We start from the raw sequence: 26313 nt of genomic DNA, 5'->3' as shown, positions 1-26313 counted from the left end.
ACGGCAGATGCTCTCGGCTGCGTCTCATCTCACATCAGTGTAGAGCTCAGAGATGACCAGCAGAGGCCCGTCCTCAATGCACACACATGAACAAGTGCTTACAACACGATTAACCCTACCATATAAAGCCTATTGTATCATATTTGACATGCAAACCTGTAAATTATTAACATGATCAAAACCTTGTTGTCTGTTGCACAATCTACTATATACCTTTTGTCATCTGACTGATAGTTTAGACTTTTTTTAAAAAGTAAAAGGCCTTTTAGTACTAATGTAAAAACTTCCTCAAGCTCGTGGTTGACGTGTCTTTTTGCTGTGAAATCTGCACTGATTTTTATAAAGTAAATGTATGTTTTATATTGTTAGCTCATAAACAAATGAACAAATAAAGCTCACAGTTGCGCATCTTTCCTAGCCGCTCTGGTTCTGAGTTCATGTTAGTTTTTCATCCCATATCCACTCATATTATTTCCATTACAAATGTTTTACTAGCGAATACACAGTTTATCTGGGAAACACGACAGTTTTGCAAGAGAACGCAAAGCATTACAATATAATACCCCCAATCCCAATCCCCATCCCCAACCCTCATCCCAATCCCCAGCCCCAATCCCCATCCCCCAATCCCCATCCCCACCCCCCAATCCCCAGCCCCACCCCCCAATGCCCAATCCCCAGCCCCACCCCCCAATGCCCAATCCCCACCCTCCAATCCCCAGCCCCAACCCCAATCCCCATCCCCACCCCCCAATCCCCAGCCCCACCCCCCAATCCCCAGCCCCCAATCCCCATCCCCAATCCTCATCCCCCAGCCCCCAATCCCCATCCCCACCCCCCAATCCCCAGCCCCCAATCCTCATCCCCAGCCCCCAATCCCCAGCCCCCAATCCTCATCCCCAGCCCCCATCCCCCAACCCCAATCCTCATCCCCCAGCCCCCAATCCCCATCCCCACCCCCCAATCCCCAGCCCCCAATCCTCATCCCCAGCCCCAATCCCCATCCCCCAATCCCAATCCTCATCCCCAAATCCCCCAATCCCCAACTTTGTCTATTGAGGGATAATTATAAATGAAAGAAATAAAGGAGCTTCTGGGGAAAAGACCACATATTATAGCATTGAAAGCTATAGCATTGATATCACATAATTAACTTGTGTTTCAAATGTACTTATGAGAGCAAAAAGATGCATCATCGTCATTTATTACCAGTCATTATTCCACTGAGCACACAGTAGCACAGGCACATTTAAAAAAGGTTCAACAATATATTAAATGTTCCCTTTAAACACCAAAGACTTTGACTTACAAGCATATCGCTACTCTACACACTCAAAAATGTGGTTAGATCACTGCAAACATCATGAAAGCATGTGACATTAAAAACATGAACGTTTAGGCCTGGGATGCACATGACAGTTTCATAATTCATATGTTTTTCTCTAGCGATGATGGCATTGTCTGGCAGTATCTCCTGGCCTTGACGGCAGACAGCAAGAAACAGACATCAGTACATCAGAAATGTTCTCAGCATCCTTAAAGCAAACCACATGACCATTACGTTACACATGACAGATGTTAAACAGTGTCCTGAACGCTGTATGCAATATTAAGGCAGGGTTTGTAGCACAGAAATAACTGTATATTAATCGTTTATTATTTTTATTTCAACCGACTGCATTAAATGCAACACATAAAACTGAGCACTATAGACTTTGGTCACTTTTTGTAATCCATTAGCAAACAATCAAATGGGAAAATAACATTGTAAAAGTACAACAAAGAAGTATAAGCCATATGCTTTATGTCAGAGGTTCCTCAAGATGAAACCTGTTTAAAATGCCTCGGGTAATTCAGGCTGTGATCAATTGTAATACTTCAATACATTATGTTAGTTATGTGTAAACAATTCATGTTACACCAAATATTCTTATAAAAAGCCAAAAGGCAACGTAAAATGCAAAACAATTCAAGGCAGAAAGTAAAAAAGGTAGAGCCATGCTCCTCGGAGAGCTCAGTATTCCCTAGTAGACTAAACACTGAGAGTGTGTGTTATACATATTTGTAGCCTGAGTGCATGTGTTTATGTAGTCGCTCGAGCTGATCCCAGATCTGTATAGTGAGTTATGAGGGGGAAACTGGAAAGTGTTAAGAACCTCAGAAGTCACATGTCTATCCGACTGTTGCAGAGATTGAAGTTACACAGACATTTGTGGAATAGTATCAAATTAAACTATAACTATAACTAAAGTATAATCATATCTTTCACTGGCGCACTGCTGAACTGATCATCTTCATCATCTCTCGTTCTCTCTCTGTGTGTGTGAAGTTAACATCCACGTCTCAGGGCTGTTCTGTAGATATTTCAACACTTCAGACGCACTACACCATTAAAATTTGTCTTGAGAACTTTATTTTAATATTTTTAAAAAATCAGTAAAATATGTTTTATGGCATGTGATTTTTGAAGAAACAAAATGATGAAGTTTCGATTTTTTTTTTTTTTTTTTACACAAAATCCTTAGAAGGATTTTTACAAAAATATATATTTCTAATACTTTCATACACTAAAATTCTTTCATGATGGCACTTATCAAACAATATCAAAGGGATATCATATATCAGCAGGAATCTGAACCTTTCTGTAGGAATCTTTTTAAAATGATAATAACGATCTGTCGTACAGCGGGAACACGGGAATAAGGCTTTGATTAAGCTTGCAAGGACTGGAAATCCCATCTATGGTTAGAGGATGCACGATGTTTTCAAGGCTACAGCCATGATGCTGATGTCTTCTTATGATACTTCATGCGCATCCCACAACAGTCTCTGATCGTAGGGGTGAGGAATTTGTACCAGATTCTCCAAAAATATGGCAAAAGGATTAACACTTGTGCTTCATGGCAAGCTATAGAGAGAGAGAGAGAGAGAGAGAGAGAGGGAGGGAGGGAGGGAGGGAGGGAGAGAGAGAGAGAGAGAGAGGGAGGGAGGGAGGGAGAGAGAGAGAGAGAGAGAGAGAGAGAGAGAGAGAGAGAGAGAGAGAGAGAGGGAGAGAGAGAGAGAGAGAGGGGAGAGAGAGAGACAGAGAGAGAGAGAGAGAGAGAGAGAGAGAGAGAGAAGAGGGAGAGAGAGAGAGAGAGAGAGAGAGGAGAGAGAGAGAGAGAGAGAGAGAGAGAGAGAGAGAGAGAGAGAGAGAGAGAGAGATTACAGTACAAAATGTCTAATGAAGTCAGTGAGCTCATTCATAATGTCCTCACATAATCTCCTGCCCCTTGCATGCTTTAATAAATATGTTGGTTAATTTGATAATACATTAAGAGTAAAATGCATTTTCATACACTACTGTTCAAAAGCTGTTTTTAAAATAAGAATTATTTTTTGATACAGCAAATATGCATTCAATTGATCAAAAGTGACAGTAAAGACATTTATAATGTTACAAAAGGTTTCGATTTCACATAAATGCTGTTCAATTCTATTCATCAAAGAATCCAGAAAAGCTGCTTTCAACATTAATAATCAGAAATGTTTCTTGAGCATCAAATCATCATATTAGTGATTTCTGAAGGATCATGTCATGTGACACTGAAGACTGGAGTAATGATGCTGAAAATACAGCTTTGATCACAGCAATAAATTACATTTTATAATATATTCACATAGAAAGCAGTTATTGTAAATTGCAATAATATTTCACAATATTACTGTATTTTCTGCTTAGCGAACAGAAGAAACTTCTTTCAAAAACATGAACAAATCCCCAAACTTTTGAACAGTAGCATGTGTGTGTGTGTGTGTGTATGACAGCAGTCACCACATGATGGCAGCAAAGCAACGCACATAGTTTTTCACTTGATTAAGTTTGAGAAAACCTACTTGAACTGGTAAACAAACACGTGTCGCATTACCTTGTGTGCAGTGTCAGCGAAATGCTGTGCGCTGTTCTTCATGTCGCTGGTCTTCTCCTCGACTCGTCCCAGTCTCTCGCCGCGCTCGTTCAGAGCCTGACTGGCCTTCTGCACTGCACTGGTGACGCTGTCTGCTGCCTCGTGAAGGATGCTGGTCCCTGCACAGATCAAGAAAAACCAGCTGAGAGATTACCAGCTATTATCACTCTAAAATAATACTGTACTTTAAAAGAATATACTTGTTAACAAACATGTATTCATTACTTCAATGAGCTCATTGTTTCTGCCTTTATTACATTGATTAAATTAAAAAATGTTTAGCTAACTGTGATTTGTATATTATGTACATTTCTGAAGTACATAACTTAGTCACCTCTGATAACAGATCACTCTGAATTGTACTGTGGACTCAGGCATTTTCTGTAAAGCTGCTTTGAAACTGTGTATTGTGAAAAGCGATATACAAATAAATGTGAATTGAACTTAAATGCGATGATTAAATGTAATATTTTCAGACATTTAATTGCATGTTACATAAAATTAAATGAAAATGGATTTTTGACTCTGTTAAGTAGGACTTAAGTGCATCATCTTTATATGCAATTTAATAGTAACTTCTATTTTCTTTGAAATTTGAAGTACATTCAGCTTAAAATGTTCTGCCGAATGCATTTAATGCAAATGTCATATTTAATTTAGGGCAGTCAATAGATAAAAACTTTGTTCACAATTAAATCACACTCTTTTGTGAACTGTACGACTCTTGTACGTCACAACAATCATCTTTACCACACTGAGATGCAAAAAAATAAAATAAACCAGCTGCCTTGACCTGACTGCATTATATGGCTCGTACAGTACACGGGTACATTCGGAATTACTAAACACATGACAGATAAAAACATTCATCTGAATGTGAGTGGAAACAACATGAATTTACTGAAATGGATCCATGCACATACACCGTTTGTTTGCGCATCAATTATAAGAACTGTAGGACTCCTGTACGTCACTGCAATAGTCTTTACAATTCGCATCCATCAAAACTTTACTAGCGAGACACTGGTTTGCTTTATCCAGCCGATTACTGTAGTTCGTTTATCATCTGGCTATACAGCGGTTGGATGTTTTGTTCAGTCTGTAGTTCACACAGTGTTTCTTCTTCAGAAACAATCACAGAATATGACAGAGCTCGTGTTTTAAAGCTAAACACACACTGGAATAAAAAAGGGTTAGATGAAAAACGGTTAGAGGGTTAGAATAGAAATCTCCACCTACCAGGGTTACAGGCGTTTGCACCATTATATATCTGCTCAATGATAAACTCACAACCATCAACAGATAATCTAACTGTGTGACGTAAATTACGTTAATGACGTAATTTTGCGTATATTATTAATTTATTTGCGTTATTTTGCAATTGCAGGCAGTAGATCGTTTTCCTATTTAGCACCTAAACTTTGGAAAGTCTTCCTAACCTTGTTTGACACACATAACACTATCACATTTCTGTATCCAGATCTGGCCGTATCCAGATCAGATGGAGGACCAGTGTCTAGACACGACCACAACACATGATGTAGTCAGCCGGATCTGGGCCGGATCCAGATCAGATGGAGGACCAGTGTCTAGACACGACCACAACACATGATGTAGTCAGCCAGATCCGGGCCATATCCAGATCAGATGTGGACCTGCGCCTAGACACGACCACAACACATGATGTAGTCAGCCGGATCTGGGCCGTATCCAGATCAGATGGAGGACCTGCGCCTAGACACGACCACAACACATGATGTAGTCAGCCGGATCTGGGCCGTATCCAGATCAGATGGAGGACCTGCGCCTAGACACGACCACAACACATGATGTATTCAGCCGGATCCAGATCAGATGGAGGACCTGCGCCTAGACACGACCACAACGCATGATGTAGTCAGCCGGATCCAGATCAGATGGAGGACCTGCGCCTAGACACGACCACAACGCATGATGTAGTCAGCCGGATCCAGATCAGATGGAGGACCTGCGCCTAGACACGACCACAACGCATGATGTAGTCAGCCGGATCCAGATCAGATGGAGGACCTGCGCCTAGACACGACCACAACGCATGATGTAGTCAGCCGGATCCGGGCCATATCCAGATCAGATGTGGACCTGCGCCTAGACACGACCACAACACATGATGTAGTCAGCCGGATCCGGGCCATATCCAGATCAGATGTGGACCTGCGCCTAGACACGACCACAACACATGATGTAGTCAGCCGGATCTGGGCCGGATCCAGATCAGATGGAGGACCTGCGCCTAGACACGACCACAACACATGATGTAGTCAGCCGGATCCGGGCCATATCCAGATCAGATGTGGACCTGCGCCTAGACACGACCACAACGCATGATGTAGTCAGCCGGATCTGGGCCGGATCCAGATCAGATGGAGGACCAGCGTCTAGACACGACCACAACACATGATGTAGTCAGCCGGATCTGGGCCGGATCCAGATCAGATGGAGGACCTGCGCCTAGACACGACCACAACACATGATGTAGTCAGCCGGATCCGGGCCATATCCAGATCAGATGTGGACCTGCGCCTAGACACGACCACAACACATGATGTAGTCAGCCGGATCCGGGCCATATCCAGATCAGATGGAGGACCAGCGTCTAGACACGACCACAACACATGATGTAGTCAGCCGGATCTGGGCCGGATCCAGATCAGATGGAGGACCTGCGCCTAGACACGACCACAACGCATGATGTAGTCAGCCGGATCTGGGCCGGATCCAGATCAGATGGAGGACCTGCGCCTAGACACGACCACAACACATGATGTAGTCAGCCGGATCTGGGCCGGATCCAGATCAGATGGAGGACCAGCGTCTAGACACGACCACAACACATGATGTAGTCAGCCGGATCTGGGCCGGATCCAGATCAGATGGAGGACCTGCGCCTAGACACGACCACAACACATGATGTAGTCAGCCGGATCCGGGCCATATCCAGATCAGATGTGGACCTGCGCCTAGACACGACCACAACACATGATGTAGTCAGCCGGATCCGGGCCATATCCAGATCAGATGGAGGACCAGCGTCTAGACACGACCACAACACATGATGTAGTCAGCCGGATCTGGGCCGGATCCAGATCAGATGGAGGACCTGCGCCTAGACACGACCACAACGCATGATGTAGTCAGCCGGATCTGGGCCGGATCCAGATCAGATGGAGGACCTGCGCCTAGACACGACCACAACACATGATGTAGTCAGCCGGATCTGGGCCGTATCCAGATCAGATGGAGGACCTGCGCCTAGACACGACCACAACACATGATGTAGTCAGCCGGATCTGGGCCGTATCCAGATCAGATGGAGGACCTGCACCTAGACATGACCACAACACATGATGTAGTCAGCCGGATCTGGGCCGGATCCAGATCAGATGGAGGACCTGCGCCTAGACACGACCACAACACATGATGTATTCAGCCGGATCCAGATCAGATGGAGGACCTGCGCCTAGACACGACCACAACACATGATGTAGTCAGCCGGATCCAGATCAGATGTGGACTTGTGCCTAGACACGACCACAACGCAGCCCTGAAGTGCCAACAGACCCTCAACTAGACTCTCTCCTGTGAAGACCTCGTCGACATGACAGCCATCGGCACTGATCCTCAACAAAGACCAAACGAACCAGACTGGTCCCTCCACACAGACCTTATGACCAGCTTCGGCTCCATACCAGTGTGATGAATCATAATGACACTGTGTTCGTTCGTTGTTTTTTCTCCACTCTTGTGACCTGATGGAGTTTGGGCTAATTTCCACTGTCGCCTCTGGCTTGCTTAGTTGGGGACACTTCATATTAAACAATATTATTAATCTGAAGTTTGATCAGTACTGATGCTGTTGTATGAGGACTGAACTGAGCAGGACGTTTTCTGCAGAACTGCTTGATAGATGAAATGAACTAGTTTAATAATTGATGATTTTTACAACGGGACTGAATCAACACTGAGCTGACTTCAGCCGAACAATGACACCGTTTTCCTTTAGAGCAGCTGGACAGCCCAATCCAACTCTGTTTCCATCACTGAATCATTTTCCTGTTATCACTGTAAAGCTGCTTTGAAACAATCTATATTATATAAAGCGCTACATAAATAAAGGTGACTTGACTTATTTGCATTAATGTCAACGCATTTTATTTTAATTACGAATTTTAATGACGAAGTTATAATTTAAATGGGTTTTCAATAAAACTTGCCTATACAGTAAGAAAATAGATAAAAAAAATGTTTTGCCAAATAGGCAGGAAAACTCCCAGGGTCACTTCCACCAGTAGGGGGGTGGACTGGACTGGGTGGTTTTGAATTTTATTGAAACTGCTGCTATATGCCATGTATTAAAGTATGGTAGCTTGTTTATTTTGGGTAAATATTTTTACCCACACAATCAAATAAAAAATTGCCCAGTTTGGGTAGGTGTACAAAACTCACACCCAGTGCGGAGTCGGCTGGAGCTGGTGTCGACGACAAGCAGCACTTTTAGCCAATCAAGAGTGATATCAGGCAGATATGATTATTCATGAGTGATGGGTTTTTAGCACGATAAGATTTTGAAATTGTAGCTATATATTCAACTTTTACACCGCCTGGATCTGCACTCTACTCGTCCCCGACAGCTGCTGAAAGAGGTCTGAATCTGAAAACCAATCAGTTTCGACTGTGCTAAGCTCTGCGTTATGTTCTACAATGTGTCCTTCAAGAAAGACGTACTGTAGTTCTGTTTGAAGTTTAATCACAAAAATTAAGCACATTATTATTGTTGTTAATTTTTTAAACACGAATGACACATTTTTGCTTTTATGGCGGGTTTAATTTTTTTTTTACTGTAATTTACAAATATTTGATATACTTTAATAGGTTTATACCTATTTGGGTAGAATTTTTTTGTCATATTTGCTAATTTTTACTGTTTGCTTGTTTGATCTGTTTTCCTGACGTATTGTTCTCCTGGCAGATTCATTTTTATAATTTTATTTTGTCATCATTTTGGTTGGAAATTGTCGACCCAATCTGGCAACACTGCCAGAGTCAAATGTAACCTTGCTTTAGTAGGAAATACCTCTTAGCAAACTTTTAGTCATAATAGTGTCAGACTTGTATTGTTCCCGGGTGCAAGAATTCATAGAGTAAACGTTTTCGTGGGAATGAGTTACTTTGGTCTTCCAGTGAAGGATCCAAGAGAATGAACACTGCAACGGAAAATCTGAAAACCCTCAGTGATTGTGGTCAACATTTCAAAATGGATGACAATGAACACAGTGTATTAGGGCAAATGGAAGGAAAAACTGAAAGAAACTGCCGTTCCGTCAGTTCTGCCCAAAGAAAAAGCCTATCGCATACAGGAGAGAAAGCTGTTGCCATAGTATTTATCATCATAATGCTGTTTAAAGAGTAGATAAATTGTGATACAATTTCCAGAGATAAACCTACTCTTACAACAGCTGTTCTGTTAATAACCCTCTGTCAATCCGTCTGCCTGTGCAAATCAGGATAATTCCAGGTAACACGGAGAACGAGTAAACATTGCTCATTTACATATCCTACCAACACTGTAAGAATACACAGTGGGTTGAAAATCAGTGAAGTTAAACTTTAAAATACTTATAACACTACAGTTCAAATTATAATCAAGTACTTTATATTTTTGCTTTAGCATGTTAACATATCAAGATAAGTGTACTTAAGCATGACAAAAGATTATTAAAACATAATGATTTAAACATACTTTGAAATAAAACGTTTCATTTGACATTATTACAAAGTGCACTTTAAAAAAAGAAAGTGTCCATAATAGGATGTGCAGAAGTAACATCATGTTCATGAAATGTTTCCAGCATTATAAAAGCCTGTTTGACCAGTATCTTTCCATGGAGTTGAGGATGAAACTGGTCCTGTAGTGACATCTGACATCCCCACGGTTTTCGTCCCACACCTGAGCAGCTTCACCGTATTCGTTTTGCACTGGTGTGAGACTTAGACCGGAGGGGCCAGGAAGACTCGGTGTTCTTCAGCCACACATGACTGATCTCTCAGCTCTCATGATCGTATCATTAACCTTATCATTAACCAGTACAGACTGACAATGTTGCTTTCAACACTATATGTAAACTGCTGCTATATGCCATGTATTAATGTATGGTAGCTTGTTTCCGCCACAGAATAAAGCGGTTTGCATCTCGCAATTCTGATTTTATTTCTCAGAATTGCGAGATATAAAGTAAGAATTGCGTGATATAGTGATAGTGAATTGCGTGATAAAGTGATAGTGAATTGCGTGATATAGTCGCGTTGCGTGTTTTTAAGTCAGAATTGCGAGTTTATTTCTCGCAGTTCTGACTATAACACGCAATTGCGACTTTATATCAAAGTTGTAGTCAGAATTGCGAGATATAAACTCACAATTGCGAGAAATAAACTTGCAATTCTGACTTAAAAACACGCAATTGTGAGTTTATATCACTCAATTCTGACTATAACACGCAATTACGACTTTATATCACGCAATTTGCGTGTTTTTAAATCAGAATTGCAAGTTTATTTCTCGCGGTTCTGACTATAACACGCAATTGCGACTTTATATCAAAGTTGTAGTAAGAAATGAGTTTATATCTCACAATTCTGACTACAACTTTGATATAAAGTCGCAATTGCGTGTTATAGTCACAATTGTGAGGAAAGAAACTTGCACTTCTGACTTAAAGACATGCAATTGTGAGTTTATATCACTCAATTCTGACTATAACACGCAATTGCAACTTTATATCATGCAATTCTGAGATAAAAAGTCAGAATTGTGAGATAAAAAGTCGCAATTACCTGTTTTATTTTTTATTCTGTGGCGGAAACAAGCTTCCATATGATGTGTTGTAGTATCATGTGACAAATAACTTGAACTTTAAAATGACATTTCAGCTCGAGTTATCATAAATAAACATTAACAGGAATTATAAATGTGACTTTCAGCTCACAATCAAGTGTGTTGATGTTTGCTCAGCTTTAAATGGATCAGTGAACCCTGCCAGGCAACAGAATACAGGCCTCTGAACCCACAGCCACCGCGACTCTTTCCCACAATAACACAGTCCATCCTCTCCGTGAGTCAGACCGCGACTAAAAGAATAAAGACAAGAAGCGACACTAAAAGCTGTTATTTATTAAGTGGGAGGAATAACTGGCAGGGAAGAGAAGGAAGAGTGCTTCCCCAAGACAGTTAAAATAGCATCAGCACCCTCCTCGACAGAACAACACTTTAATTGTAGCATACAAATGTAAACTGTCTGAGCTTTAGTTTTGGTACTGTGTGATATAACTTGTGAAAGTAAAAGGTCTGCAAAGTTTCAAACATCAAAGTGTAGATGAATGGCATTATTGGCTCCCAAATGAAAGAATCGATCCTGAACTTCCTGAAAAGAGTCGTCAGTAATTCCAATCTTACTTTCTGCTCGAACCTGCGTAGGTTTGTAACTAATTTGCATAATGACAGGCTATGGTTTTCATTGGCTGTCCGCAAACAATATTTACTTTGCCCCGCCCTCAAACACTGTAGTTGTAGCTGAGATTGAAAGAGTTCGGTTTGTATTGTCCATGTCGAGAAGACGCTGTTTTCTGCGCTGCAAATACAAATCCACTTTACATGAACTTCAAGAGGATGAGATTGATACGGTAAAACCAACACCATCATTACCCTTCGTATCACTGTGTATCAAGTGCTGAGGAAGATGTGCTAATGAATGCTACTATTCTGACACACGCTATAAGCGGTCGACCAATCACAACAGACCGGGCCATCTGACCAATCAGAGCAGAGTAGACACTGAGAAAATAGCTGGTCCTGCAATGCATATTATGAGAAAACTAAAGTGTTTTTTGACCTTGAATGCATGAAAACCTATTGTAGGAGAATCCAAAACAAACTGAGAATCTTTATAATAGCAATATAGGGGCATAAAGTAATAAACAAGGTTACAATGAGAGCGACAGAAAGAACGGAGAGCAGATGCAATCCCATGAAGGAGACGCTGATAAAGTGAGAATCACCATCCAGTATTTTGCACATGTAACCTAATTTATTTTAAAATTATATTTGTAAAATTTTGTATACTCAAAGAATCCTTTAGGGATTTTGAATTGATAACTGAGCAACATCATTGATCATTTAAAAGTCTTATTTCAAGTCCAATGCAGTTGTGTAAGCAGAATGCAATGAGAAAATGAATGAATTGTTACACCTCTGATAATACATCCAGTAATATGCCAACAAGCAGGAAACAATTGGAAACAGAGTGTCAGGGTTTTCACAGCAAAAGAAAACCCAGCATTAATCATGACCTTAAGTCATTGGCTATAAACATCAAAGTTTGCAAACAATTAAACTGCTCCTGATTAGCAGAACAAAACAGATTCGCTGTACTACAGAACATACAGTGGAGTGAAAACACCATGCAATAAAGTACATTTACATTTATGCATTTGGCAGACGCTTTTATCCAAAACGACTTACATTGCATTATCCTATACATTTATACTTAGGTATGTGCAATCCCCTAGGACCGAACCCACAACCTTGCGTTGTTAACGCAATGCTCTTACCACTGAGCTACAGGAAAGCTGTAATTCAATAAAGTAATTAATAATGTGATAATATGATATAATAGCAATAATCAAACAGCAGAACAAGATGCAGAGAGTAAAATTAAAGAGAAAAACAACTGTGTAGATGTGTTCCTACTTTCACATCTTCATTTGATTTCATGCTCTGAATGTCATGCTTGGCAGCCGGTCTTGACTTGCATAAATAACATTGACCTCAAGTTAATGCTTAATCTTGATAAACTTTTTTTTATTACCCTCTGTTAATATACACTATACTTTATTATGTATTTAAAACAATAAAGACAATATTTGTATTATTTTGGTAATAATTATTATTATTAGTAATTATATTTACATATACACACTCCTTGGGACGAATTGTGTTCATGCGCTCAATATAAATGTCTTTGATTGGCCATTCTGTTCAAGTGCTCAACATATGTCTGTGATTGGCCATTCTGTTCATGCGCTCAATAAATATGTCTCTGATTGGCCGTTCTGTTCACGTGCTCAACATATATGTCTGTGATTGGACATTCTGTTCACGTGCTCAACATATATGTCTGTGATTGGCCACTGTGTTCACGCGCTCAACATATATGTCTCTGATTGGACATTCTGTTCACGTGCTCAACATATATGTCTGTGATTGGCCACTGTGTTCACGCGCTCAACATATATGTCTCTGATTGGACATTCTGTTCACGTGCTCAACATATATGTCTGTGATTGGCCACTGTGTTCACGCGCTCAACATATATGTCTCTGATTGGACATTCTGTTCACGTGCTCAACATATATGTCTGTGATTGGCCACTGTGTTCACGCGCTCAACACATATGTCTCTGATTGGACATTCTGTTCACGCGCTCAACATATATGTCTGTGATTGGACATTCTGTTCACGTGCTCAACATATATGTCTGTGATTGGCCACTGTGTTCACGCGCTCAACATATATGTCTCTGATTGGACATTCTGTTCACGTGCTCAACATATATGTCTGTGATTGGCCACTGTGTTCACGCGCTCAACACATATGTCTCTGATTGGACATTCTGTTCACGCGCTCAACATATATGTCTGTGATTGGACATTCTGTTCACGTGCTCAACATATATGTCTGTGATTGGCCACTGTGTTCACGCGCTCAACATATATGTCTCTGATTGGACATTCTGTTCACGCGCTCAACATATATGTCTCTGATTGGACATTCTGTTCACGCGCTCAACATATATGTCTGTGATTGGACATTCTGTTCACGTGCTCAACATATATGTCTGTGATTGGCCACTGTGTTCACGCGCTCAACATATATGTCTCTGATTGGACATTCTGTTCACGCGCTCAACATATATGTCTCTGATTGGACATTCTGTTCACGTGCTCAACATATATGTCTGTGATTGGCCACTGTGTTCACGCGCTCAACATATATGTCTCTGATTGGACATTCTGTTCACGCGCTCAACATATATGTCTGTGATTGGACATTCTGTTCACGTGCTCAACATATATGTCTCTGATTGGACATTCTGTTCACGCGCTCAACATATATGTCTGTGATTGGACATTCTGTTCACGTGCTCAACATATATGTCTGTGATTGGCCACTGTGTTCACGCGCTCAACATATATGTCTCTGATTGGACATTCTGTTCACGTGCTCAACATATATGTCTGTGATTGGCCACTGTGTTCACGCGCTCAACATATATGTCTGTGATTGGCCATTCTGTTCACGTGCTCAACATATGTCTGTGATTGGCCATTCTGTTCATGCGCTCAATAAATATGTCTCTGATTGGCCGTTCTGTTCACGTGCTCAACATATATGTCTCTGATTGGCCACTGTGTTCACGCGCTCAACATATATGTCTGTGATTGGCCATTGTGTTCACGTGCTCAACATTTATGTCTGTGATTGGCCATTCTGTTCACGTGCTCAATATATGTCTGTGATTGGCCATTCTGTTCATGCGCTCAATAAATATGTCTCTGATTGGCCGTTCTGTTCACGTGCTCAACATATATGTCTCTGATTGGACATTCTGTTCACGTGCTCAACATATATGTCTGTGATTGGCCACTGTGTTCACGCGCTCAACATATATGTCTGTGATTGGCCACTGTGTTCACGCGCTCAACATATATGTCTGTGATTGGCCATTGTGTTCACACACTCAACATATATGTCTGTGATTGGCCATTGTGTTCACACGCTCAACGTATATGTCTGTGATTGGCCACTGTGTTCACGCGCTCAACATATATGTCTGTGATTGGCCATTGTGTTCACGTGCTCAACATTTATGTCTGTGATTGGCCATTGTGTTCACACACTCAACATATATGTCTGTGATTGGCCACTGTGTTCACGCGCTCAACATATATGTCTGTGATTGGCCATTGTGTTCACGTGCTCAACATTTATGTCTGTGATTGGCCATTGTGTTCACGTGCTCAACATTTATGTCTGTGATTGGCCATTGTGTTCACACACTCAACATATATGTCTGTGATTGGCCATTGTGTTCACACGCTCAACGTATATGGCCATGAACACAATGGACAACCAGAGGCGTTTAAGAATCTGTTCAACAGCACTCAAAATGCAGGGATATGCTGGTCTAGTCAAATTTTTTTTATTTCAGTTCCGACTTGGTACAGAAGTCAGTACTTTTAACAACACTAAAAGTAAAAGGCTTTTGGTCATACCTAGGATATCCAGAACCACCAAAGGAGGGAGAGCATTTTCACATTTGGCTCCAAAACTCTGGAATAGTCTTCCTGATACTGTTCGTTGCTCAGACTCGCTCTCCCAGTTTAAAACTAGATTAAAGTCGCATCTCTTCAGCCAAGCATTCATATAATCCTACAGTTCAAACTACAATCCGGCCTCTAGCTCATAAATGCCAGAGGAGAACTGGCCCCCGACTGAGCCTGGGTTCTCCCAAGGTTTTTTTTTTTTTTTCTCCATTAGGTCACCTGATGGAGTTTTAGGACACCATTAGGTCACCTGATGGAGTTTTAGGACACCATTAGGTCACTTGATGGAGTTTTTCGGTTCCTTGCCACTGTTGCCTTTGGCTTGCTCAGTTGGGGATATTTTGGGGATATTTAATTTAATTTAATTTTATCAATCCATAAATTCCTCTTGAAACAAACTTTGTTGTATTATTTTAATTTAATACTGTGAAGCTGCTTTGATACAATCTGTATTGTGAAAAGCGCTATACAAATAAACTTGACTTGACTTGACTTGACTTAATGTAGACATGGTCAAGATGATCTGCTGAAGTTCAATCCGAGCATCAGAATGAAGAAGAAACGTGATTTATGTGACTTTGAACGTGGCATGGTTGTTGTGCTGATCTGAGTATTTCAGAAACTGCTGATCTACTGGGATTTTCACGCACAACCATCTCTAGGGTTTACAGAGAATGGCCCGAAAAAGAGAAAATATCCAGTAAGTGGCAGTTCTGTGGGCGGAAATGCCTTGTTGATGCCAGAGGTCAGAGGAGAATTGTTTCAGCTGATAGAAAGGCAACAGTAACTCAAATTGTTACAACCGAGGTCTGCAGAAGAGCATCTCTGAACGCACAAACTGTTGAAACGGGAAGAAGATGGACTACAGCAGCAGAAGACAAAGCAAAAAACACACAAACACAGCAGAAGGAGAGAGTGTACAGTATTTTTGAATGGGGCGTCTCACCTCCCACCAGTTTGGAGTGGCAGTTGATAAAATCAGGTTTTCTTTCGGGGATGAACCGCTGACATGTGTGATGGAGGATCTGGACAAACATGCTCTTCTCTCCAGCTGAACCTGCTATCCACTGGTCAGATCCATTCTCAAATATCAGGTCAAACTCAGCGCAATCCTAAACATTTTGGGATGAAGAGAAGTAGTCAAAGATCAATACCATCACAAAACCCAACAGCCATCTCAGAAAGATGGAAATGGAGAAAGAGGCCGATCTACTCACTCGCATGGGGTCGATGCCGTTCACCTGCCGCAGCTGACTGATGGTCCACTGTGTTCTCCTAACAAAAGATGATGAGCCCTCAAACTGCTTCACTTTTGTGAGGAAAACTTGTGCTGGTTTCTTATTGGTAACTGAAACGAAAATGAACACACACTACTGGTCAATAGTTTGGAATAATTACGATTTTTAATGTTTATAAAAAAGAAGTCTCTTCAGCTCACCAAAGCAATATTTATTTAATCAAGAATAGAGCAAAAACTGTATTATTATTTGAATATTTAAAATGTATTGTGTAATGTAAATATAAAATGTAATTTATTCCTGTGATTAAAATCTGAATTTTCCGCATCATTACTCGAGTCTTCAGTGTCACATGATCCTTCAGAAATCATTCTGATATGATGATTTGATGCTCAAGAAACATTTATGATTATTATCAATGTTGAAAACCAGTGATACCCCAACGTTTTGAATGGTGGTAGATAATAATAATAATAATAATAATCAATATTGTAATTCAGAAAGGATGCATTAAATTAATGGAAAGTGACAGTAATTATATTTAGATTACAAAAGATTTATATGTCAAATAAATGCTGTTCTTTTGAAATTCATTAAAGTATCCTGAAAATATGTAGCGCAGAAAATATTTTTCAGAAAAATAAATGATGATAATAAACGCCATTATCAAAAATTGAGCACCAATAATAATAAATAATAACTGAGCAGCAAATTAGTATAATAGAATAATCCTGAAGGATCACATGACACTGAAGACTGGAGTAATGATGCTGAACATTCAGCTTTGATCACACAAGCAGAAGAGACTTTCAAAAAAACCAAAACCAAAATCTTGCCAACCCAAACTTTTAATCGGAAGCATACACACAGTACATTCAGATTTTTCGACATAAAACAGAAACAAACAATACTAAGAGATCTGAATGACATATAATATGGAGGAACACAATTTGTGGAAAAATTAGCTGGCTCTCTAGCGCTCTTTTCCATATCAAAGAGCAGTGTTTACAGATCCCACCACACCCGGTTCTGCTGGAGCGAGAACATCCGGCCCAAGGCGTACTGTTTGAGGAATTTCTGATCCTCAACTGTTTGTTCAGGCCTCTGTGTACAACACTCCCTTTTCCTCCCTCTCATTCCCTCCATCTGTGCGAGGCTACTCATGTCAGGGTCATCTCTGATCCATCGGCCCAGCTATCGACTCCAACGTTTGTGCAGTCCTAGGAGACTCCAGACTCTTCTTCATGAAACTGAACACTGCACAGTAGCTCAGGGGTGTGTGTCTGTAGGAATATTCCTCAGCCATCTCAACACTCAATATCTTGACAAATCTATTGTGCAATAATGTTTAGTAACCTAACATTTCAAAAGAGCCATGCACATCATCAACTTAATGTATTTTCTGAGTAAATCTACACAAACTCTATACCTTGCAACGTTACATATTGTAAGTAACGTTACAGGTGTAATAGAACAGAATGTTCAAAGGGGACTATCAAAATAATAATAATAATAATAATAATAATAATAATAATAATAATATATATATATATATATATATATGAAAATTAGTCAACCCCCATTGCAAAGCAGGGTTATTGGCAACATTTACAGACGTTCAGCTGTTTGCAATGAACAAATCAAACAAAAGTAATTGAAATAACTCCACACAACAAATGTTTCCCCAAATTCAACTGAAAATGCATCTTTTAATGACTTCTGCAGCCTCAAAAATTATTCAACCCCCTGAATAAAATCCCTCACAACAGCACAAATCTGCAAAACAGGTGTTGTCTCAAGCACACCTGATGTAACTAATCAAGGGCTTCATTAGTTGCACCAGGTGTGCTTGAGCTAGAACACATGATATAACTGAGCTGGCTAAGTTTGTTGAGTGTCACGTTTGACGGCATGTTAGAAATATGGTCTGCAAGTCAAAAGAATGGTCCAAAAAGTTACGTCAAAGTTAAAGGAACAGTGGTTACACTACCTGGACGGGGCAGAAAAAGGAAGATATCAACGGCTGCAAGCAGATTTCTGAGACTGAGGTTTCAGCTTGCACAGTAAGGCGCACACTAAATGCATGCGGTTTCCATGCCATAACTAAAAGACTATAACAAATATTAATAAAATAAAATAGAAACAACATAAATTGTGCATATTTGCACTTTTTTAAACATTTCTTGCTTTTAAACAGGACATTTTGTCTTCATTTTCAACTTCATACATATTTTTCCTATTTAGCAATATTCAGATAGACATTTAAATTTCAACGTCTTTTTATTTTTAATTGCTGATACAGTTTTTCCAATCTTTATGCTTCAGATTGGTGTTGCATCACAGGAATAAATTACATTTTAAAATATATTTAAAATAAATAAAAAAACTGTAAATTGTAATAATATATGTATTTTGATCAAATAGATGCAACAATTGTGAACATAACTATTCTTTTGAAAAAAAAATTATATTACAGACCCCATTAGTATGCGTGTATATATAATATAACATGTGGGTTGTCTGAAGGCTAATGTATATATTAGGTTTTTACCCTAATGTAGCCTAACGAAAGAGAGAGAAGGAGATAATAACTGAATGTGCACTCTGTAGTACCTGGATAGGGTCTGCCTCCCTGAAAAAACTCCTGCAACAACGTCTTTTGTCGGACAGAGGGTGGAGCGGGAGACTGGGCACTGTTGGCAGCTTGTTTTTGTTCAGCCTCTTTATACATTTCAGGGTGTGTTGTTTTTAAATGTTTAAAGAGGTTGCTTGTGTTGCTACTGTGTGAAACTTTCTTGTCACAAATATTGCATCTTGCAATATTTTTGTCTGCCGTTGAAAAGTAGAACAACATCCCTCTTCGCTTTCTTTCTGCCATAGTACCATTCTGTTAATGCGGAAGTGTGCAACTAGTGTGCGATACGTGCCGTGTACATGACGTGTACGTGTGGGCAGGGCACGTCGCTCGCTTCTCTCACGGGCCAGCTAAATATGTCAGGCAGGGGTGTTTTCTATTTAGCACAAACCTTAAAAAGAAGTACCAAAAACACTTAGTGATGCAGAAATTATTAATACAATTTTAATATCGATATTTTTGTAGAGGTATCGATACCAAGTAAATATCTTGTGAGTATTGATATATCGATACTGCAGCATCGATCTCCCCATCCCTAACGCTCGGGACAGTTGACGGGCTACTGCTGCATCGCCATGAAAGCGAAAGTTTAAGCCTTGCCAATTGAAATATTCAAGCATAAGTGAATGGAAATAAATTTGTTACACGTTGTGTTTTTCTGTGCACAAACATCTGAAGCGTGTGTCCAGAAATCCACGTCTCAGACAGCGCACGAAATTGAACTCTTTCACGTCTTCTTGCGCTTGAAACGCCTGTATTGTCGAGTAATGCCTAGTTCACACTACATGATTTTAAGCCCGATTTAAGCCCGATTTGCAAGTTAACGAGCTCGCCGACAGGTCAGGCTGTAATCGCGTGCAAATCTGCGGGTGATCCGCGCTCGCCAATCTTTGAGTGTGAAATACTTAACGACGCATCAAAACCCCTCGCTGACACATCGCAGACGCGTCGCCGACGCCAGAAAAAATCTAGCATGCCAAATATCTGGAATTGTCGGCCGACTCGATAGCCTGTGGTGTCACGTGTCGCGACGAGCAACAGCCAATGATCATCTTATGATATTACAAAAGCCCTTTGTATTTGTAACCATCGTTGCCAAACCACAACAGGCAGCTGCTTTTTCATTATAATGTTTTACTCACTTCCAAATCTCTATCCGACAATCAATCCCTGCTGCCCGCCTGTGCTTATCCATCCGTTCACCCATATTCTTTTTTTTTTTCTTTTTTTTCTTTCGGGGTTCTAAACAGATCATTGCACAAACAATATAGGCCTATATATATATATATATATATATATATATATATATGGGGTGTGCCGGTTTCAGAATTGGTGTGACGGTTATGACGTGAGTCAAATGACATAACTCATCGGTTATTATATTGCCTATTTCCTTTTTATTTTATAAATAGGCCTACATGCAATTGGTTGATGAAACATTTATTAAAATTAAGATACAATTTGTACAAAACGAAATTCGTTTTAAATAAATTATTTCTACAAAGCAAAGTGGTAAAAATCATGTCTCACGATTTACAAAACAAAACTTCATTAAGTGGTAAAAACCCAATATAGCATCTTATGATCCTATCTTTTATTACAATTGTTTTTGAGCTAAAATGTAATACACATCATATATACACACTGTATATGTTTCTTTTATCAAACATGTTTGGGGCCAGTCAAGGGGTAATTAAACTGCACGATCAGTTATCGGTAATGATATTGTTTATTATTGCAAATGTTTATTGCTAATGTTTATTATTGGAAATGTTTTTCATTTGTTTAATAAATCTCATAATGATGGCACATCACTATATCATAGTCATAGCTTTTATTTCTCTCTCAAATGATTGAAAGAATCAATTACAGTTGGAAACGTATAGACCAATAATAACACAGACTGTCAACAATTGTTTTTAATTAGTATTTAAACATTCTCTATAATAGAAAAGATAGAAATTTAAAAATATTTTAATAACACGTTTTTTTGCGGTTATAGAGTTCTAATGACGGTGCTCAACTATATATATATATATATATATATATATATATATATATATATATACCAACAATTTTGTCCCACCGTCCATTTGCCATTGGAATGCGCCAAGACTTGTTGTCAGCTCCTGTAGTGTGTAAGCCCCTGTTGCAGAAGATTTACGTAGTGTCACATAGTCTGAACACCACAACGACTTCAAGACTCCAGAGCAAGTCATGTAGTCTGAACAGCACAGCGATCTGCCGACGTTTAAAGTTGTGTAGTGTGAACTAGGCATTAACTGTATCCTCGTTAACAGTCAGTTATGTCTTATGTGAACATAAACAATTCAGAAAGAAAATGCATGTGTATCAGTATATTGGATCTGTGCATTAGCTCTTAAAGGGACAGCAGCCTAATACAGGTGAAACTCGAAAAATTTGAATATCGTGCAAAAGTTTGTGTATTTCAGTAATTCAAATTAAAAGGTGAAACTAATATATTTTGTGTATATAATTAAATACATACGCATGATTATACTTTTCAGAGGGTCGACATTTCTGTATTTAAAATCCTTTTTTTTATTGATTTCATGTAATATTCTAATTTTCTGAGATTTTTAGTTCATAAGCTGTAAGCCATAATCATCAAAATTATAACTTTTGCACAATATTCAAATTTTGAGTTTCACCTGTATATACCTGCTACCATCTGTGTCCTATAATGTTAATCAAACCACAAAAGACAAAGAAAAATCACTTGCCTCAAAATCTTTTGTAACTTTAATAACGATTCATCTATATTTTATTTATAAAAAGAAAACTGTGAAATAGTGTTATTTTAACATTTGATTTCAATTTCTGAACTTTGCTCAGTTCTATTTATTTGTGCTATTGCTAATTTGTTCTTATTGTATTATTGAATGTTTACTTGTCTTTAATAATGTTTGAATTTATATTAGTTAGTCTAGTTTATTAGTTGGTTGTTCTTTAGGCTGCAGATTTTTGTTCATGGTATTCAGCTGCAACAGAATGCTTTGCAAAATGACAAAATTTTGTTTTTTTTTACCACCCTATTGGAATCAAAACTGGGAATCGATCAGAATCGGAGAATCAGAATCGGAATCAGAATCACTAAAGTTCAAGCGATACCGAACCTTAATGACGTGGCCTGGAAATAATAGCAGGACTACAAATGAGGCGTTTCAAGCAAGGGTTTTCTGTTGGAGTAATTCACTCCCTTTGGCTTTGTAATAGATTGATTACATGCACAAACAGCTTTATTACACATTAAAAGAAAGTTAAAATAAATAAAAAAACATGACAGGAGCCATTGAAAGTGAGTGAAATTTGTACTTTCCAATTGTTTTAGAATCTCTTGGTAAATAGATCTTTAATTTATGATTCATTCCATTCTTAGTGTCAACAGGCCTTTAAAAAGCAAAACATTTTACTGGAGCTCAGCAGTAGATGATTTCCAGAAGGCTACTATTAAATACTTTCAGTGCGGTTTCCCCTCAACAACCACAAAATGTTTTTCGAAATCTTCAGGACTCCTTTGATACCTAGAGCCATGTGACCGTCCATGCTGAGCACTGTAAAGTGAACCAGACGGACTCCTGGAACACAGTGTTGCTGTGTGTCTGTGGGCTGGAATGCAGAAGCGTGAAGTTCTGGATGTGTTTGAGACTCTCTCTGAATGGAAGCACAAAGGCCAAGCTGGAGATCCTGGTGATGGGTCTTTACTTTCTGCTCTGGGCGCTAGATTTATTATGACTGGCTAACCACATTTATGCTTAACACACCACATAAACTTAGCTCACTTTAACAGAATATTTGCACAGTATCTGGAGATTAAATGGTCATTATCATCAAAGACAATGTTTACAATCATGCACATTATAAATCATATTAGGGGCGGAGGTAAAGCGAGTGTGGCTTTGGGGTGACGATGTAATAAATTAAAATAAACAGATCTAATCCACACAAAAAACAAGTGGTGAAATGGAATTTAAACCAAGCAAACACACAACATAAAGCTGAATACACACTGTGGGGGTTTTTCCAGTTTTGGGTCACTTAGTGTGGCCATTACTATAGCAACAAACAGGAGGAGCCTTTGCAGGATTCAGTGAAGCCAAGATAAAAACTGTAAAACAATCCCAAACAAACAGTGACAGAAATGAACTGCCAGCCCATATTTTCTCTTCTTCCAGAAGCCGTTTCACGCAGATATATACGTCTCAGCAGGGAAGAAAAGACTATTGCAATTTCCGTTTAAGGCGAGACACGCCTACTGAAGCTAGTTGAATTGAAGGAGAGGGCTAAAATCGGGGTAGAAAATGGCTTATTGTTTCTAAATTAAGACAGGTGTGATATAAAATATCCTACTGACATTATAAGTGCACCTCGAGAAACATTATAAAATGTAAAAAAATGTTGTTCATGACCCATTTAAGGCGAGACACGGCAGGCAAAAACATCGGGGTTTTCTTACTGGTCAATTTTGAGATTTTGGGCTATTTGTCTTCAAAAACATGTCTTCTTTCATACAAAAGTCCGAAATACACATTTAGGTCTTTATTTTACTACACTTTGTCTGTTTGCGTCTGTAGATTTCTCATAAATTCAACAAAAGTTGGCGTTCTTAATCCTCCCGCTGCTCCGCGATCTCTGTCTGCTCCCTGTCATCACACACACCGTTAGAAAGCTCTCTCTCTCCTGTACAATGCTGTCGGATCCAAATATGGTCATTTCCTTTTTATCAGCAACCAATCGTAAAAGTAAAAGGGCTGAATGCGCAATCTCATTGGCTGATGATAAATCTTTAAAGCCAGTTTTCTCAAAATGACTTTTCTCTCATTCTCCAAGTCTGAAATCTCCACTTCAGTCGCACCGATATACACCACACTCTCCAGTCTTGTACCTAGTTATATTACGAAGACATTTACAGAGGGATTTGTAAATATATTATTCCTAGCCTGATTTATATAACATTTTATTCCAAACAACATGGCAAAAATCATTTTTTAAGGCTATTGACAGTATATTCTGATTTACAGGATAACAAAAGTAGATATCCATAAATCCCTCTGTAATTTTTTTCCCACCTAATATGTGAACACAATGACATTTTTTTTAACCTGGCTTTATCCAATACTCAGATTTCGTTTTTTTTTTATATGTGCAAATTAGTGCATATTTAATTAGATATTGCCTAATTTAAACATTCAATTACAGAAAACTTGTAATACATTTTTTTTCTCATCTTAATGTAGGTAATCAACTGGGAAAGTTTCATGGTGATATCTGCTAGTTAAAATGTTTTACCCTATTCACCTGTAGTGTCTGGCCTTAAGTGAGCATGCTTGTCTCACTGCACAATTGAGGATGTTCAGAGATCTTCAGAAAATGCCAAGAAGGATATATGTACAGAGCAGAGCTCAGCAAGAGTTCAGGACTCAGTCTGATGAATAGGAACTCCTAATAGTCGCTCCGCAGACTCCAGATGATCACAGACCAGCCAAATAGATCAGCACAAATGAGTCTGTGGAAGCGCTCCAACCAAACCATTAACCCAGCAAGACCTCAGGCTGAGACTAATAAACAACTTCCTGGAGGACAAACATATTATTTGTGGGCATTTAAACAACTGAACTATTTTATTGTTACTGAAAACTATAAAGAACATTTTAAAGTAGATCCTAAATTACTACTCTCTTTGTCTCAAAAGTTCAGGCTTAAAGAAAAACTAGAAAAATAAGTTAAAGTGTGTTTGTATCACAAGTGTGTTTGTATGAAGTGACCAGGCCTGGTTCTAAGGGGTAATGAATGACCCTCAAACACAAGCAAGAACACCCTCAGTTGATACTGTAGTAATATATTGGCGAAACAGACACTTTGCTCCAGTGCATATCTGTGTTTGCGCTCTGGAGAACATCAAAACGTATCCATTTACAATGTGTTTTTGAAGCGGTGAGCAATGTAGCCAATCACAGACATAGTTGTTGATCTCTTGAACGCAATGGCCAATCGTGTTTAATGGGGTCATGAACTGGATTTTTAAAATTATTTTATGTTTCCTGAGGTGCACTTATAATGTTAATATGATTTTTACATAAAAAAATTCACAATTTAGAAATAAATGGCTATATTATAGAATAATTCAGCCCTCCTGATTTCAGCCCTCTAATTTGAACACTCTGTTTGAAGAGCGTTCAGGCATTAGAATGAACACTGTTGCTTGCATGGTTGTGGCGTTGCTGATGGATCCATGTCGTAAAAGTCTGTTTGCAAAGCCAGCGCCGAGATTGCGACTGAATTATCAAATAATCCACAGTGAAATGTACCAAACACAAACATAACGCACTGCTGAGACTTTCCCATAGTTCAAGAAAACAAACACTTTCCTAGCATTAGGATCCTTTGGAAGGTAATGTTATTGATCCTGTGTCGATCTTTACTCGTTCTCATGTCACTATTCACTAACGCCCCAGTGGGCGGAGCCAAAGACATGGAGATGTAGACGTTGATCTTCTGCAAAGGCGGTCTTTCGTCGCAATATCTTAATTGCATATCATAATTCCACACTTTTTAGGTCCCTTTTCTGGCCTTGGTTTCAATAAAAGCGGTTTATGGAATATCAAGGAAGTTTTGAGTTTTGAGTAACTACCTCTTAATTGTCAAAAGATCAAGTAAAATTTGAATTCTCAGGTCATGACCCCTTTAAGTCAGCCAGAATCCACTCACCGCTCAAGACGACAGTGTTTTTATTCAGTGCCGAGTTATGCAGGCTCGCGAAACCTCATTAACAAACAAAGTGTAGACATGTAAGATATTTATTGTGCATTGTTGGCAGCTTCATTGATCATAACGTCATCATAACTGTGAGATTGCGATGAACTGACAAAGTGTTTTAGAGATTAAATGTATTTCATAGGGCCCTAAACATGTTAAACTTTTAATAAATTGTTGTTCAATCGTATAAGTTTCATGAGTACAATCAGTGGTGTAGTCTAGTTTTTTGTAGTGAGTATACTGTAATTCCCCCCACCCCCACCCCGCCTCAACTCAGCCAGTTAAGAGCTACATTTAG

General features: G+C 39.3%; 1 protein-coding gene across 1 annotated transcript in view; it reads right to left on the bottom strand.

The window, feature by feature from the left end:
- Positions 1 to 2430: 2430 nt before the first annotated feature.
- stxbp6 (syntaxin binding protein 6 (amisyn)) overlaps positions 2431 to 26313 on the bottom strand; it is a 53850-nt gene continuing 29967 nt past the window's right edge. The window contains exons 3-6 of the mRNA XM_082143663.1: positions 16583 to 16713; positions 16312 to 16477; positions 3909 to 4066; positions 2431 to 2908 (exon numbers count right to left, since the gene is read on the bottom strand). Of these exons, the coding sequence (XP_081999789.1) occupies positions 2885 to 2908; positions 3909 to 4066; positions 16312 to 16477; positions 16583 to 16713 (479 nt within the window). The 3' untranslated portion in view covers positions 2431 to 2884. The remainder of the gene's footprint in view (positions 2909 to 3908; positions 4067 to 16311; positions 16478 to 16582; positions 16714 to 26313) is intronic.

This window comes from Leuciscus leuciscus (assembly GCF_965113295.1).
Source record: "Leuciscus leuciscus genome assembly, chromosome: 17".
In the NCBI taxonomy this organism is placed as follows: Eukaryota; Metazoa; Chordata; class Actinopteri; order Cypriniformes; family Leuciscidae; genus Leuciscus; species Leuciscus leuciscus.
This window is presented reverse-complemented; position numbering and strand designations above follow the sequence as displayed.